Source organism: Procambarus clarkii, chromosome 21 (genome assembly GCF_040958095.1).
Source record: "Procambarus clarkii isolate CNS0578487 chromosome 21, FALCON_Pclarkii_2.0, whole genome shotgun sequence".
Classification (NCBI taxonomy): Eukaryota; Metazoa; Arthropoda; class Malacostraca; order Decapoda; family Cambaridae; genus Procambarus; species Procambarus clarkii.
Window position 1 is genome coordinate 18,252,372 of NC_091170.1, and position 15,702 is coordinate 18,268,073.

General features: G+C 46.7%; 2 protein-coding genes across 2 annotated transcripts; both read right to left on the bottom strand.

The window, feature by feature from the left end:
• Positions 1-6,128: 6,128 nt before the first annotated feature.
• On the bottom strand, positions 6,129-7,568 carry LOC138367129 (loricrin-like). The gene is made up of 3 exons (XM_069328533.1): positions 7,497-7,568; positions 6,418-7,048; positions 6,129-6,334 (listed from the first exon to the last, which is right to left on the bottom strand). The coding sequence occupies exons 1-3, from the start codon at positions 7,566-7,568 to the stop codon at positions 6,129-6,131; spliced, it is 909 nt and encodes a 302-aa protein (XP_069184634.1).
• Positions 7,569-12,031: 4,463 nt separating this feature from the next.
• LOC138366931 (uncharacterized) lies at positions 12,032-14,987 on the bottom strand. The gene is made up of 2 exons (XM_069328202.1): positions 12,553-14,987; positions 12,032-12,163 (listed from the first exon to the last, which is right to left on the bottom strand). The coding sequence occupies exon 1, from the start codon at positions 14,780-14,782 to the stop codon at positions 13,322-13,324; it is 1,461 nt and encodes a 486-aa protein (XP_069184303.1). The 5' UTR covers positions 14,783-14,987; the 3' UTR covers positions 12,032-12,163; positions 12,553-13,321.
• Between the last annotated feature and the right edge of the window lie 715 nt (positions 14,988-15,702).

Genomic DNA, 15,702 nt, shown 5'->3' on the forward strand with positions numbered 1-15,702 from the left:
CTCTCTCTCTCTCTCCCTCTCTCTCTCTCTCTCTCATTAAATATCTTCTACCTGTACGTCTCACTTAGAGATAACAGCTAAGGTCGATGAAACGGAAGCGGGTGAATTAAAGGCTGCAGGAGACGCTATCAAGGCTGTTGGAAGAGGTGGTAGATGCGGTCAGGGCATCTATGCCCTGACCGCATCTTGACGTCAAGATGGCCAGGGAGCCGGTGGCTGAGCGGACAGAACGCTGTACGCGTGATCCTGTGGTCCCGGGTTCGATCCCGGGCGCCGGCGAGAAACAAATGGGCAGAGTTTCTTTCACCCTGATGACCGCCTGTTACCTAGCAGTAAAATAGGTACCTGGGTGTTAGTCAGCTGTCACGGACTGCTTCCTGGGGGTGGAGGCCTGGTACTAAAGCCCCGAAATCATCTCAAGATAACCTCAAGATTGGGGTATTGGAGGTGTTAGGTGCGGTCAGGGCTGTTGGAAGAGGTGTTAGGTGCGGTCAGGGCTGTTGGAAGAGGTGTTAGGTGCGGTCAGGGCTGTTGGAAGAGGTGCTAGATGCGGTCAGGGCTGTTGGAAGAGGTGCTGCCGTGAGCAATGCTGTTGAAAGTGGAGCTGACACTTGCAGGGCTATTGAAAGTTGCTAATGCTGACAGGCTTTTGGAAAAGATGCTGACTCGCGCACTGAGGTTGAAAGAGGTACTGAAGGCGAGCAGGGCTTCTGGTAGCGGTGCTGGAGGCGGATAGAACTGTTGGAATAGCTACTGGATACAGATATGACTGTTGGAATAGGTTCTGGGGGCGGAAAGGACTGTTGGAATAGGTGCTGGAGAAATACAGCACTAGTTTAAAAAAAGCCTTACTGTTAAGTGTAGTTGGTGGTGGTGACGTGTAGTGGGTGGTGGTGACGTGTAGTGGGTGGTGGTGACGTGTAGTGGGTGGTGGTGACGTGTAGTGGGTGGTGGTGACACGGACGGGCGGGTAGGGCTATGTGAGGGGGGTGGGTGGAGGTGGTAGTAATCCTGGAAATCATCGACAATTTGGGAAAAATGTGCAGGAAAGGTGCGGAAATACTGAAAGATGTGGTGAAAGGGACTGAAAGTTCAAACACGGGTACTGGAAGGTGTGAAAATGTTGTGAAAAGTTGTTAGAAAGTTGTGGATGAGGGTCAGTGTCTTGATGTGGGTTATTAGATCTTGTGTTTTATTGAAGATTGATATGGTAGTAAGTCGAGCGGAGGAGAATAAAGCTTTAATATTTCCGCGGTATAATCACTTACATACGCGCAAGCACGCACGCACGCACGAACATTCTCACACTCCCCGGTATAAAAATATATAAAATCCGAGCGCAATAACTTTCGGCAATGTTAGCTGAGCTTTTCCCTGAAGTTTGCCTAAAGTTAGCTTGCAGTTTACCATGAGTTTACCTTGAGGCGCTATCGAGAGTTCCTTTTGCATTTTTCGACCTGTCTAAGAGTCCGAGCTAGCAGAGCCTACAGCTGATCAATCAGGTTGTTGCTAGATGTAGCACAGCACCAACGTCTCCTGCTAGGAGCCTAACAGGTAGGAAAGGTTCCCCCCCCCCCTGCTGCCTTATCGCAATTTTCCTGTTGTACCTTTGGGTACTTTCCTTTTACGTATTTTTGAAACTTTCGTTTTTGCCTTTTGTAACTTTCCATTCGGTCTTTTTTATGTTTTTTTTTTTCCTTTTCACAATTCAATTTCCGCCTTTTGGCCCTTTCCTCCTTGCTCTTATTGTAGCCCTTTCCTCCTCGCTCTTATTGTAGCCCTTTCCTCCTTGCTCTTATTGTAGCCCTTTCCTCCTTGCTCTTATTGTAGCCCTTTCCTCCTCGCTCTTATTGTAGCCCTTTCCTCCTTGCTCTTATTGTAGCCCTTTCCTCCTTGCTCTTATTGTAGCCCTTTCCTCCTTGCTCTTATTGTAGCCCTTTCCTCCTTGCTCTTATTGTAGCCCTTTCCTCCTTGCTCTTATTGTAGCCCTTTCCTCCTCGCTCTTATTGTAGCCCTTTCCTCCTTGCTCTTATTGTAGCCCTTTCCTCCTCGCTCTTATTGTAGCCCTTTCCTCCTTGCTCTTATTGTAGCCCTTTCCTCCTTGCTCTTATTGTAGCCCTTTCCTCCTTGCTCTTATTGTAGCCCTTTCCTCCTTGCTCTTATTGTAGCCCTTTCCTCCTTGCTCTTATTGTAGCCCTTTCCTCCTCGCTCTTATTGTAGCCCTTTCCTCCTTGCTCTTATTGTAGCCCTTTCCTCCTTGCTCTTATTGTAGCCCTTTCCTCCTCGCTCTTATTGTAGCCCTTTCCTCCTTGCTCTTATTGTAGCCCTTTCCTCCTTGCTCTTATTGTAGCCCTTTCCTCCTCGCTCTTATTGTAGCCCTTTCCTCCTTGCTCTTATTGTAGCCCTTTCCTCCTCGCTCTTATTGTAGCCCTTTCCTCCTCGCTCTTATTGTAGCCCTTTCCTCCTTGCTCTTATTGTAGCCCTTTCCTCCTTGCTCTTATTGTAGCCCTTTCCTCCTTGGAAATTATTCCCTCTATGTTACTTTTCCCTTCTCCTGGCCTCGCCTCTTCTCTGCTCTACTTCTGAGAACACAAACATGAAGGAATCGGCAGAAGATAGGCCTATATTGGCCCATGTACAAGTCAGCTGCTATGTATGTACTACCTCACGCATCCAACCCGGGCTTGAAATTTTCTAGTAAGTTTCTCAACTGTTACTTGGCAACTTGTTCGACAGAGCAGCAAACCTGCCATTTTCCCAAAGAATTTATAACATTTTCTTATCCTAATCACCATTGTCAAATCTGGATTATCCGCAGTAATCATATGAGTCTATGTAATATTACAATGTTATAGCAATAATGATACCCGTGACCTGTCAGTGTCTTCTGATGGGTCGAGGGACCCATCCTCATTTTGTTTGAGGGGAAAGGGACCCCATTTTGTCCATACCTGGACTAAACATGGTCACTGCTACACTGCAGCACGTGTGAGTGGCCGATGATTCTTTCATTCACTTCAACGGATGTCTAGCGTCGAGCTCTCAAATTCCATTAGTATTTACCTTATATGTAATCCTCTCTAGTCGTTAATGAGGTCACAGTAACTGCAAAGCTCCCAAGGCACTAAGACCTTGAGAACAATCTGCACCCCATTCACTGTGATGTATAACCTCTAGTACAATAGGTAAGATCCGAGAGGAATTAAATGTCTCATCAGCTGACATAATGACGTATCATCAGCTGCATAGTACATCCGGAGGCTGTACTATGTTCATTCATCGCGACCTTGAATCTGGTTTAAAGGCCTGGTGGAGCCTCCTACATGGTGTAGTAGGTAACCTGAGCCTCCTACATGGTGTAGTGGGTAACCTGAGCCTCCTACACGGTGTAGCAGTAACCTGAGCCTCCTACATGGTGTAGTGGGTAACCTGAGCCTCCTACATGGTGTAGTGGGTAACCTGAGCCTCCTACACGGTGTAGCAGTAACCTGAGCCTCCTACATGGTGTAGTGGGTAACCTGAGCCTCCTACATGGTGTAGTGGGTAATCTGAGCCTCCTACATGGTGTAGTGGGTAACCTGAGCCTCCTACATGGTGTAGTGGGTAACCTGAGCCTCCTACACGGTGTAGCAGTAACCTGAACCTCCTACATGGTGTAGTGGGTAACCTGAGCCTCCTACACGGTGTAGCAGTAACCTGAGCCTCCTACATGGTGTAGTGGGTAACCTGAGCCTCCTACATGGTGCAGTAGGTAACCTGAGCCTCCTACATGGTGCAGTAGGTAACCTGAGCCTCCTACATGGTGAAGTAGGTAACCTGAGCCTCCTACATGGTGAAGTAGGTAACCTGAGCCTCCTACACGGTGTAGCAGTAACCTGAGCCTCCTACATGGTGTAGCAGTAACCTGAGCCTCCTACATGGTGTAGTGGGTAACCTGAGCCTCCTACACGGTGTAGTGGGTAACCTGAGCCTCCTACATGGTGTAGTGGGTAACCTGAGCCTCCTACACGGTGTAGCAGTAACCTGAGCCTCCTACATAGTGTAGTGGGTAACCTGAGCCTCCTACATGGTGTAGTGGGTAACCTGAGCCTCCTACATGGTGTAGTGGGTAACCTGAGCCTCCTACATGGTGTAGCAGTAACCTGAGCCTCCTACATGGTGTAGTGGGTAACCTGAGCTTCCTTCACGGTGAAGTAGGTAACCTGAGCCTCCTACACGGTGTAGTGGGTAACCTGAGCCTCCTACACGGTGTAGCAGTAACCTGAGCCTCCTACATGGTGTAGTGGGTAACCTAAGCCTCCTACATGGTGTAGTGGGTAACCTGAGCCTCCTACATGGTGTAGTGGGTAACCTGAGCCTCCTACATGGTGTAGTGGGTAACCTGAGCCTCCTACATGGTGAAGTGGGTAACCTGAGCCTCCTACATGGTGTAGTGGGTAACCTGGGCCTCCTACATGGTGTAGCAGTAACCTGAGCCTCCTACATGGTGTAGTGGGTAACCTGAGCCTCCTACATGGTGTAGTGGGTAACCTGAGCCTCCTACACGGTGTAGTGGGTAACCTGAGCCTCCTACATGGTGTAGTGGGTAACCTGAGCCTCCTACATGGTGAAGTAGGTAACCTGAGCCTTCTACATGGTGTAGTGGGTAACCTGAGCCTCCTACATGGTGTAGTGGGTAGCCTGAGCCTCCTACATGGTGAAGTAGGTAACCTGAGCCTTCTACATGGTGTAGTGGGTAACCTGAGCCTCCTACATGGTGAAGTGGGTAACCTGAGCCTCCTACATGGTGTAGTGGGTAACCTGAGCCTCCTACATGGTGTAGTGGGTAACCTGAGCCTCCTACATGGTGTAGTGGGTAACCTGAGCCTCCTACATGGTGTAGTGGGTAACCTGAGCCTCCTACACGGTGTAGTGGGTAACCTGAGCCTCCTACATGGTGTAGTGGGTAACCTGAGCCTCCTACATGGTGTAGTGGGTAACCTGAGCCTCCTACATGGTGAAGTAGGTAACCTGAGCCTCCTACATGGTGTAGTGGGTAACCTGAGCCTCCTACATGGTGTAGTGGGTAACCTGAGCCTCCTACATGGTGTAGTGGGTAACCTGAGCCTCCTACATGGTGTAGTGGGTAACCTGAGCCTCCTACATGGTGAAGTAGGTAACCTGAGCCTCCTACATGGTGAAGTAGGTAACCTGAGCCTCCTACATGGTGTAGTGGGTAACCTGAGCCTCCTACATGGTGTAGTGGGTAACCTGAGCCTCCAACATGGTGTAGTGGGTAACCTGAGCCTCCTACATGGTGAAGTAGGTAACCTGAGCCTCCTACATGGTGTAGTGGGTAACCTGAGCCTCCTACATGGTGAAGTAGGTAACCTGAGCCTCCTACATGGTGAAGTAGGTAACCTGAGCCTCCTACATGGTGTAGTAGGTAACCTGAGCCTCCTACATGGTGTAGTGGGTAACCTGAGCCTCCTACACGGTGTAGTGGGTAACCTGAGCCTCCTACATGGTGTAGTGGGTAACCTGAGCCTCCTACTTGGTGAAGTAGGTAACCTGAGCCTCCTACATGGTGTAGTGGGTAACCTGAGCCTCCTACATGGTGTAGTGGGTAACCTGAGCCTCCTACATGGTGTAGTGGGTAACCTGAGCCTCCTACATGGTGTAGCAGTAACCTGAGCCTCCTACATGGTGTAGTGGGTAACCTGAGCCTCCTACATGGTGAAGTAGGTAACCTGAACTTCCTACATGGTGTAGTGGGTAACCTGAGCCTCCTACATGGTGTAGTTGGTAACCTGAGCCTCCTACATGGTGTAGTGGGTAACCTGAGCCTCCTACATGGTAAAGTAGGTAACCTGAGCCTCCTACATGGTGTAGTGGGTAACCTGAGCCTCCTACATGGTGTAGTGGGTAACCTGAGCCTCCTACATGGTGTAGTGGGTAACCTGAGCCTCCTACATTCTGTAGTGGGTAACCTGAGCCTCCTACATGGTGAAGTAGGTAACCTGAGCCTCCTACATGGTGAAGTAGGTAACCTGAGCCTCCTACATGGTGAAGTAGGTAACCTGAGCCTCCTACATGGTGTAGTGGGTAACCTAAGCCTCCTACATGGTGTAGTGGGTAACCTGAGCCTCCTACATGGTGTAGCAGTAACCTGAGCCTCCTACATGGTGTAGTGGGTAACCTGAGCCTCCTACATGGTGAAGTAGGTAACCTGAGCCTCCTACATGGTGTAGTGGGTAACCTGAGCCTCCTACATGGTGAAGTAGGTAACCTGAGCCTCCTACATGGTGTAGTGGGTAACCTGAGCCTTCTACATGGTGAAGTAGGTAACCTGAGCCTCCTACATGGTGTAGCAATAACCTGAGCCTCCTACATGGTGAAGTAGGTAACCTGAGCCTCCTACATGGTGTAGTGGGTAACCTGAGCCTCCTACATGGTGAAGTAGGTAACCTGAGCCTCCTACATGGTGTAGTGGGTAACCTGAGCCTCCAGCATGGTGAAGTAGGTAACCTGAGCCTCCTACATGGTGAAGTAGGTAACCTGAGCCTCCTACATGGTGTAGTGGGTAACCTGAGCCTCCTACATGGTGAAGTAGGTAACCTGAGCCTTCTACATGGTGTAGTGGGTAACCTGAGCCTCCTACATGGTGAAGTAGGTAACCTGAGCCTCCTACATGGTGTAGTGGGTAACCTGAGCCTCCTACATGGTGTAGTGGGTAACCTGAGCCTCCTACATGGTGTAGTAGGTAACCTGAGCCTCCTACATGGTGAAGTAGGTAACCTGAGCCTCCTACATGGTGTAGTAGGTAACCTGAGCCTCCTACATGGTGTAGTAGGTAACCTGAGCCTCCTACATGGTGAAGTAGGTAACCTGAGCCACCTACATGGTGTAGTAGGTAACCTGAGCCTCCTACATGGTGAAGTAGGTAACCTGAGCCTCCTACATGGTGGAATAGGTAACCTGAGCCTCCTACATGGTGTAGCAGTAACCTGAGCCTCCTACATGGTGAAGTAGGTAACCTGAGCAGTGATGGCTTATAGTCTCTATGTCGCTTATAAATAAGTACATATATGACATATTCTAAGGCATATTTTTTTCAAGGCATAACTTTTTCTCTCAGTTTTATTAAACAATAGAGATTTTATACAAAATTTGACAATATCCTGAGTTATTTTAAAATTTATTTAAATATTTTAGTTTTGTTTTATTATTTTTATAAAACTGTAATATCAATATAGGTATAGGTTCAGTACTAATTGTAATATCTTAACATACTAAGAACGTTAGGTTAGGTTGTGGTTTTCTATTCAGCTTTTCAAGGTAAACTCAAATATTCACAATAAATTAGTATGTCACATATGCACTTATTCATAAGCAAGATATTGACTATAAGCAAGTGCGAGAACGTGTTAATGGCTGACAGTCTTCTCAGCGATGGCTGGGATGTATGGCTGCCGTGAGTCCACTCTCTGCCGGCAACAACAGCCTCAGTCGCTCACACATCTCGTGACACGTAACTGCTCTACATTGTCATACTGCATTGTCATCACCAGGCCTACACCAACAGACATGTTGAACAAGCACACTACCTTTCACTTATGGATTTTCCGAAACAAATATTTATGTTTTTACCCTCCGGAGTAGGGGCACGGGATGACGGGATCTATCTCGGCTCTTCAATATAACAGACAGCGGACTAGCAGGTCTGTGTAGGGCGAGGATAATGGATGCACAACTGCAGGGTTTTTTTGGGGGAAAAAAAAGGGTAGGGAAAAGGCGGGCACGACCCCCCAGTGGCCCTCACGTCTGGTTCAATGGAGGGCGGGTTCCATTCTCATCCGTGAATACAAGTCGTACCAGCACAATAACAGACCGAATGCCGAGATGGAGTTATTCAGCGAGGGATCTCTGAGTCTGAGAGGGGGTATGGGGGAGAGAGAGAGAGAGGAGAAAAAGAGAGAGAGTGAGAGAGAGAGAGAGAGAGAGAGAGAGAGAGAGAGAGAGAGAGAGAGAGAGAGAGAGAGAGAGAGAGAGAGAGAGAGAGAGAGAATAGTAGTAAAGTATGAATAAAATGCAAAGAAGGAGGAACCCATTGCGAGATAAAAAAGTAACAGTTTGAAAAATCTGGAAGACCGAAATCGGTCGGTCTCTCTCTCTCTCTCTCTCTCTCTCTCTCTCTCTCTCTCTCTCTCTCTCTCTCTCTCTCTCTCTCTCTCTCTCTCTCTCTCTCTCTCTCTCTCTCTCTCTCTCTCTCTCTCTCTCCCTCTCTCTCTCTCTCTCTCTCCCCCTCCCCCCCATTGGTAACATTTACCTGGTATTTTCATTAATTATTGCTATTTAGGTAACTAGCTAACGGTAAATGGCAATTCCGGGCGCTTAATGACCAATTTACATAGGAAACACCGCGTGTTGTGGCACTGTGGTAGAATAACACTATATCCCAGCCGAGTATGACTCGCTGGGAATGATGCTCGTGATAGTCCAGTATATGTGACAATAACAAAACTTCCCTAATAATGTTATTTTGCCAATGGTGTGTATGATGAGTTTGCTAGTATGACAAAGCTATGCTTCGTGTGTATGATAATACGACGCGGCTCTGTACATAGACTATTCCTAAGTTCTCACTGGAAAGAAGAAATTGAGATAAAAAGCAGAAGGTTTTTTCCCCCTAACGCTATACTCTCTTAAGCATAAAGTTTGTTCCCCCGCCTCCATTCCTGCTGAAGGCTCTCTCCCTTCCCTTCACTCCCTCCAGTATACACTGTCGGGGAAAAAAATTAGATTGGATGCAACTCAATGCAGTGAAAAACATCACGGAAATCTGACATGATAAGACAAATAGTTTCATCTGGTTGGGTTATTTTAGATAAGTCAGTTATTTATCCAGGCATGAAATATGTTTTCAGTACCAAAACACTCGAGTTTTCCTAAACAGTATTTTGAGGTCATTTCGAGTACAAATGTGACTTTAAAAAAGTCTCACAAATTTGTTTTGCAGTCTTTGCTTTTACGGTTTTCCTGTTGGTTTGGGGATTTTTAAACTGTTGGTCTCCAGAAAGCTATCGATTCAGTTCTGAGTTAGCGTTAGTGAACAGCAAATTAACAGCAATTTAGATATGGTAGACATAAATGTGTTAAAGACATATTTAAGGATGTCTTTAACTTTTGATTTACTCTCAAGATTAATTGAATTTTCCACTTATTGCTCAATATATATATTTGTATTGTATTATCTGAGTAATTCCTTAATGCGTTTTGATGTACAGGATGTGATTTTTTGTCCTATTTAATTTATTTATCATTCCGGGTATATTTTCCAGTATAATAGTCGGAATTGTATTTTATAATCCACTCATCAGAGCATCTCTCGATAAATCTAATCAAAGTTAGCCACCTTTTAATGCTGTGCTGATGGTAGATTATTTTAAACATACAATTTACTGTTTTATGTGAATCGAACTCAGCCAATGTTATTATTTACTCATCGTCCTTCGACCTCATCCGAGTAAATTAGATCCTTGTCCTTCTTAAGGACTAAGTCTTAATATCTAAGTATTAAGAACTAAGTCTTAAGAACTGATTCTTAAGATTTAAGTCTTAAGAACAAAGTCTTAAGCATTATCACCACAAGCGCGGGGGTCATTATTTTCTGAGCTACATAATTATCCTCAATTATAGTGATCAATCTTCTTTCTTCCTGATCACATGATAGAGAGTTTGCAATCAACTTTTGTATTATTAAAATTGCCCACAATTACTGTGTCTCTGTTGATTAAAACTGATTAAATATAATTGTACCAGCAGGCACCGTGATCCTGGTTTACTTTATCAGGCATTACGTAATAATAAATAACAATATGTCATTATTATTGCAATGAATGTCAATATGGAAGAAATTATAATCTTTTTGTACCCCACCTTTTGTAAATCCTGTTTCCATTTACGAATTGGTTTTATATAAAGTATAATTCAAACCAGCGTCCTTGACTTTTGCTAGTAGGTGATTTTCTATGTCGTTTCACCATGTTTATCGCCACGCGATAATGTGGAAATTCTTGGCCTAAACAGACGCATTGGATATGTATCTTTTTAGCGTAATGCTTCGGTTATTTATGTAAAATACTGCAATGTTTGCCGCTGGTCGAGTGAATGAAGATAACGTGTGAGTGATTGTGTGTATAAAGAGTGTGAGTAGTTGTTTGAAGTGTGAGTGATTGTGTGAATAAAGAGTGTGAGTGTTCGAATTATGATTGTGAGTGATTGTGTGAATAAAGAGTGTGAGTGTTCGAATTATGATTGTGAGTGATTGTGTGCATGAATTATATTAACGATTGGCAGTGATATGAGTAAACTGACGTGGCATCCATATATATAACTTGTGACAATGCTATACATATTTGCGTAAACTAGTTTTCTGATTGAAATCGTGTGTCAGTGTGCGTATATGTGCTCATGTGTGTGTTTACTATATGTGCCTGTACGATCGAACTGTTATCTATTGGCACCCTCTCACCTTTCTAGTCGCTATACCCTGGAAACACAACCCGAAACTGTCTCTATTTTCCGCTTGTTCCAACTTGTAATAAAGTTGTTACATCTTGGCTTAACGTATTTATGACGTATTAGAACGTTGTTACAACTTGCTATATTGGTTGTTATAAGTGGTTAGGTGTTAAAACTTGTTCGAACGTTGTACCAACGTTGTAGTTTCGGTGTGTGTTTGGCGGGAGTTGCCTAATGTAGTGACTCCTGACCTGTTTTTTGCTGTCACATCCACTATATGTTTCTCACACACACACACACACACACACACACACACACACACACACACACACACACACACACACACACACACACACACACACACACACACACATCCCCAGGATGCAGCCGGTAGAAGCTGTCTAGCGCCCAGGCGCTTATTTACTGCTAGGTGAATAGGTTCATCAGGTGAAAGAAACGTTGTCAATTAGTTTTGGTTTCGGCCAGAAATCGAACCCAGGGCTTTAGGACTATGAGCTGTCCGCTCGGCTGCAAGGATCTGTGTGTGTGTGTGTGTGTGTGTGTTATTATATAGACTGTGGGTTGGTTGGTGTTGTCGTCGTTGATCCTTCTCTATGGACAACCCAACCCACAACTCGGCAGAGTGCTTATACTAGGAGATCATCCTTGGCGCTTCTGGCTCTTGGAGAGGGGCTCAACGTCACACGTTCAGGGGATGCGGCTCCAACACTTAGCCTCGTTGTCACGTGCACACACCCACTCGAGCCGCTGTGACTCCCCACTCTCTCCTTATGAGATATGATCTCCTCAATCCCCCTATGACTTACCAGTATTACCTCCTACCCTGTCCACAGCAGTGGTTCATGGTTCTTCCTCTCTCTCTCTCCTTCTTTACCACCTCCTGGGAAGCCTCACTAGGACAAGGGCAAACACCAGCAAATTGTAACACATTTACTGAACAAAGCACATACACGATACATACACACATCTAATAATAATGAATCCTATACTCTATAATATCCAAATCAGGTTGCACTCCAATACCATCAGAACTCTATTATCAGCTTATCAAGTGGTATCCCAACTCCTGGTTCACCACCTGGTACTATTAACCTCCTCAAGTTGGTCAAGCCCACACACTGTTGCACCATCAGCAAGATAACATATATATATAGAAAACCAGCATTTGAATGCAATAACATATACCAGTATAAATGTTCATTGATACTTCAATATAAGAAACTCCTTGACATAAGGATGCCAACAGTCACTCACCTCTCACTGCGTCTTGCACGCTACTGACAACCAAACACTATCAACTCCCTATAAGTAATCCACCAGAACTTCCCCTTCCACCTCTGGAAGTTCACAACCCTAATATCCTTAGGTTCTGCCGGGCTTCACTACCAGGATCCTCTGCAGCTCCTCCAGGCTGCTATCATGAAGTTTCCTTGTGCAACTACGGTGCTTCACCCTTCTGTTAGGTTCTTCCACAGCTCTCTTGGCTGCTACACCACCTCTACAGAAGCACGTGACACTCCTCTTCACTGCTGCTTCTCCTCACAGCTCGAGGTCCTCTGCTTCACTACCTTGGAGTCTCATCAGCTACTTCCTCTGCTGGCTTCGAAGTTCTCAGCAACTTCTTCCCCAAAGAACAAACCTGCAACCCATCGACACTCCAATAAAATGTTCCCCTTTAACACATAAACAAAAATAACCACACACTATGCTTGCCTCAAACCTCTATCTGTTCTCTACATACAGTGAGAGTGGACTCCCCCGTTTTGGGCGGGTCCATACTCCACCTCGCCTGGTGTCGGTCCTCACTCACTGGGAGGGTCTTCCTCCGTCAAGAGCCCGGCTCCCTCAGTCTTCCGCCAGCGCTCAGAGGGGGCGGACGTCGCTCCGTGTTCCTCCCTCTTCACTCTCCTATTTCAGGCTTTCTGCCTTATTAAAACATGTCTAACTTATACATAAACATTGCTACTGTCGCTGGGCACACGACCAAACTACAAGTAATCACTATGAACTGGCGTTTATCGTGCTTACCACAGATTAATTGGTCGAGGGCGCTTTCCCTCTGACGGCGTCTGGTCAGGGCGCTCCACACAGCCCACAATAATGTCTCTGGCCGGCTTGATACTCTCTTCTTCGACCAGGACTTGAGACCACAACGTTCCCAGCTCGGTTCCACAGCTGGTACGTCCTCACACTTCTCTTCTCTTCGAGATATATCACTAGGGGTTCCCTTCTGGCGGGAGCTCAAACGGAGCGCGACTTCCCCCTGCGATGTCTGGCACTCAAGTGAGGTCAAGGTCCTCCGGAAGCGAGCCTCACGCCTCCAGCAAAGTGTCCACATCTCCTAGCCAGTCATTTATCTATTTCCTTACTTACTGCCCATAATCTTAAATTGTTTTACATATCCAACCAGCCATTTTTCATATGGGTTATCACCTCAATATTTGCTAGACCTTCTAGTTAGGTCAGGCTTGCTGAATAACTCTCAAGAAGGGAGACTCGTTTCTCCTGTAGGCTGAGATCATAACACTCCCCTCCCCTTATTTTTGAGAGTTATTCCAGTGGCAAAGCTCGGGATAATACATCCGCCACCACACTGTCTCGTTCTTCAACCGATTGGTTCGAACGGTTGATCTGCTTACGTACTCCCTTAGGAGTCTACAATTAGTTCGTTGCTCCTTGCAACATCTGGCTCACAACTCGCCAGAAACATGATCTTCTCATAAACGATCTGACTTATCTGGCACCTGTTGGCTAGGCTGTCCTCCTTGGACGCCTGCACTCCATCGTTCCACTCTACTTATTGTCTCCACCCTCCGTTTCCTCGTCTTCTCTTCACGTCCAGAGTCAGACATCTGCTGTCCGTACCTCCTCTGTCGTCTTCACACTTCCATCTACTGCCATTATACTTTCGTCTCCTGCCATCATACTTCACTCCCTGGTCTTCACCGACGATCCTCCCTTTCGTCTCCTCATTTATCTGAGACCTTATCCTGTTCGACTCCCATCGAGTCCTCGGCTTTCTTCTATTCCTCCATGCTTGCATCATCATCCTCTTCCCACACTTCTCATCTCTATACCCCTCCATTTCTTCTCCTTCAACTCTTCTTCGTTCCCTAAAAGTTTCTTCGGGCACCATACTACAACCAATAGCACTCGACTGTGCATGTCGCTCTACCTCTCCTAGAGTGCTCGTAAGCATCTCTCCACACATACTGTCTCTTCTCCTTTCATTTTCCCGGCTATTACTCTTCTTCACTATCTCTCCTCCACGTCTTCTGTGAAACATGTCGACTCCTGACATCTCAAACAACTTAACTCCACTATCCATATGCCTCTGTGCTCGTGGACCACTTGACGCTCTATTCCCGTCCTCAGTCTGTCCACATCTTTCCTCATTCCTACTCAGCACAGTTGCATTCGCCTTCCGACTCTCAATTTCAGCAGTCTGGGCTCTCTTCCGGTCAACTCCCTTCACAGTATTCTTCTTCGGCTGGGCCATCTTCACTTTCGACCTCACCGAGACTCCATTTGCCTGGGCTGGACCTTCATCAAACAGCCGTGCTATATCTACATCGATCTCTTCCACTGGCTGAATCGACACTGTCTCACCTTCTCCAGTGTCTTCCTCGTCGGCCACCTCTGTCTTCATCACTACCGAGACAGGGTACTCAATGGCTTGGCGGTCTCCTGACGCATCTCCTCGGATGTCAGTCAGGTTCACACTCTCAGGTGTCCCACCCGTGCAGTGGCCTTCTGGGCACTCCTCTGGCACAGTCTCCGCTACGACTCTCGGCAACACCTTTGTCCCGCACAAGTCATTCCCCAGGATCACTTGGACTCCTGGAATAGGTATGTCGGGGCACACTCCCAACATCACCTCCGCCGACACATATTCCGACCCTAGCTGGACAGTACAAACGGGCATGTCACTCTCCGACAATAACCCATATACTTTCATCTTCCCACTGCCAGCTAACCGTCGACCATTCCCAATCAGGCTTCTCGTAATCAAGCTCTGATTAGCTCCGGTATCTCTTAAGATACCAACTTCTACCTCAGGTTGGCCTCCTATTCTGATCCAACCTTTGCTCATGAACGGCCTATACCTCTCGTTCACTAAGTTCGTCTTCTGTGGTTTGTCTCGGAACACATTAGTATATTTACCTCGGGGGTCACACATGGCCAGGGTCACAACTCTCTTGCCCTGCCGACAATCTCGCATCACGTGACCCAATCCGTTACAATTGTAACATCTCATCTGGGAAAAGTCTCTTCTATATGTACCAGAGTAGCTCTGACTCTGCCCACTCGTATTGGAGTTCCTCGGGCCAGACGTACTACTCGTACTCTGTGGAGCTTTACTGGATTCTTGATTTCCTGGATACCGATCAGTTTCTCGTTTTGCTCCTCCATCTTCACTTTCAGACGAAGTGCGCGACCTACTCTTCTGAGTTTTTGGGTACTTACTTTTATCTGCCCATTTATCAAAATTTTTCTCACCCCAAACTCTTCTGGGTCTTTCATAATTTCTTCCTCCCCAGACTCCATTGGATCTGCTATTGCTGCATCTCGCCTCGCTTCTCACTCTGTTCTCCCTTAAGCTCTTGTACGCTTCAGTAATCATATCCGCCCTATCTGCGGCATCTTTCACCTCCTTTATCCCTGCTTCTTGGATCTTGAACTTTGTTTCGGGATGCATCATCTCCAAGAACTTCTCCATGACCATCAGTTGCTTCAGGTCAGCATAAGATCCAACTCCAGCAGCCTCAATCCACTTCTGGAATCGTCTTTCCAGATCCCTTGCTGTCTCAGCAAACGTACACGCTCCAACTTTGATCATCTCTCTGAAGCGCTTCCTATAAGCTTCTGGGGTTAACTGAAACGAGCGCAATATGCTGCTCTTTACTGTGGCGTAATCCTGGCACTCTTCCAGTGACAATTGGGTGTATGCCTCCCTGGCTGCACCGGTCAATCTTAACTGGACCAGCTGGGCCCATTCCTCCTGTGGCCACTCCTTGATACTGGCTACTTTCTCAAAATGCTCGAAGAAGCTCTCTGCCTCTTCGGGAACAAACAAGGGAATGTCCTTCTCCCTAACCCTAACCTCTGGTGGGTGTGATACCTGGGTGGTGCTCTCTGGCAACCCATGTTCAATCCTCTGCTCAGCCAAGGTTCTAT

Coding starts and splice junctions, on each gene's coding strand:
- LOC138367129 (XM_069328533.1), bottom strand. CDS start 7,568: ATGTCTGTTGGTGTAGGCCTGGTGATGACAATGCAGTATGACAATGTA. Junction 7,049..7,496: donor AGTTACGTGTCACGAGATGT/GTGAGCGACTGA, acceptor CTTATTTATAAG/CGACATAGAGACTATAAGCC. Junction 6,335..6,417: donor TCACCATGTAGGAGGCTCAG/GTTACCCACTAC, acceptor ACCATGTAGGAG/GCTCAGGTTACCTACTTCAC.
- LOC138366931 (XM_069328202.1), bottom strand. CDS start 14,782: ATGAGATGTTACAATTGTAACGGATTGGGTCACGTGATGCGAGATTGT.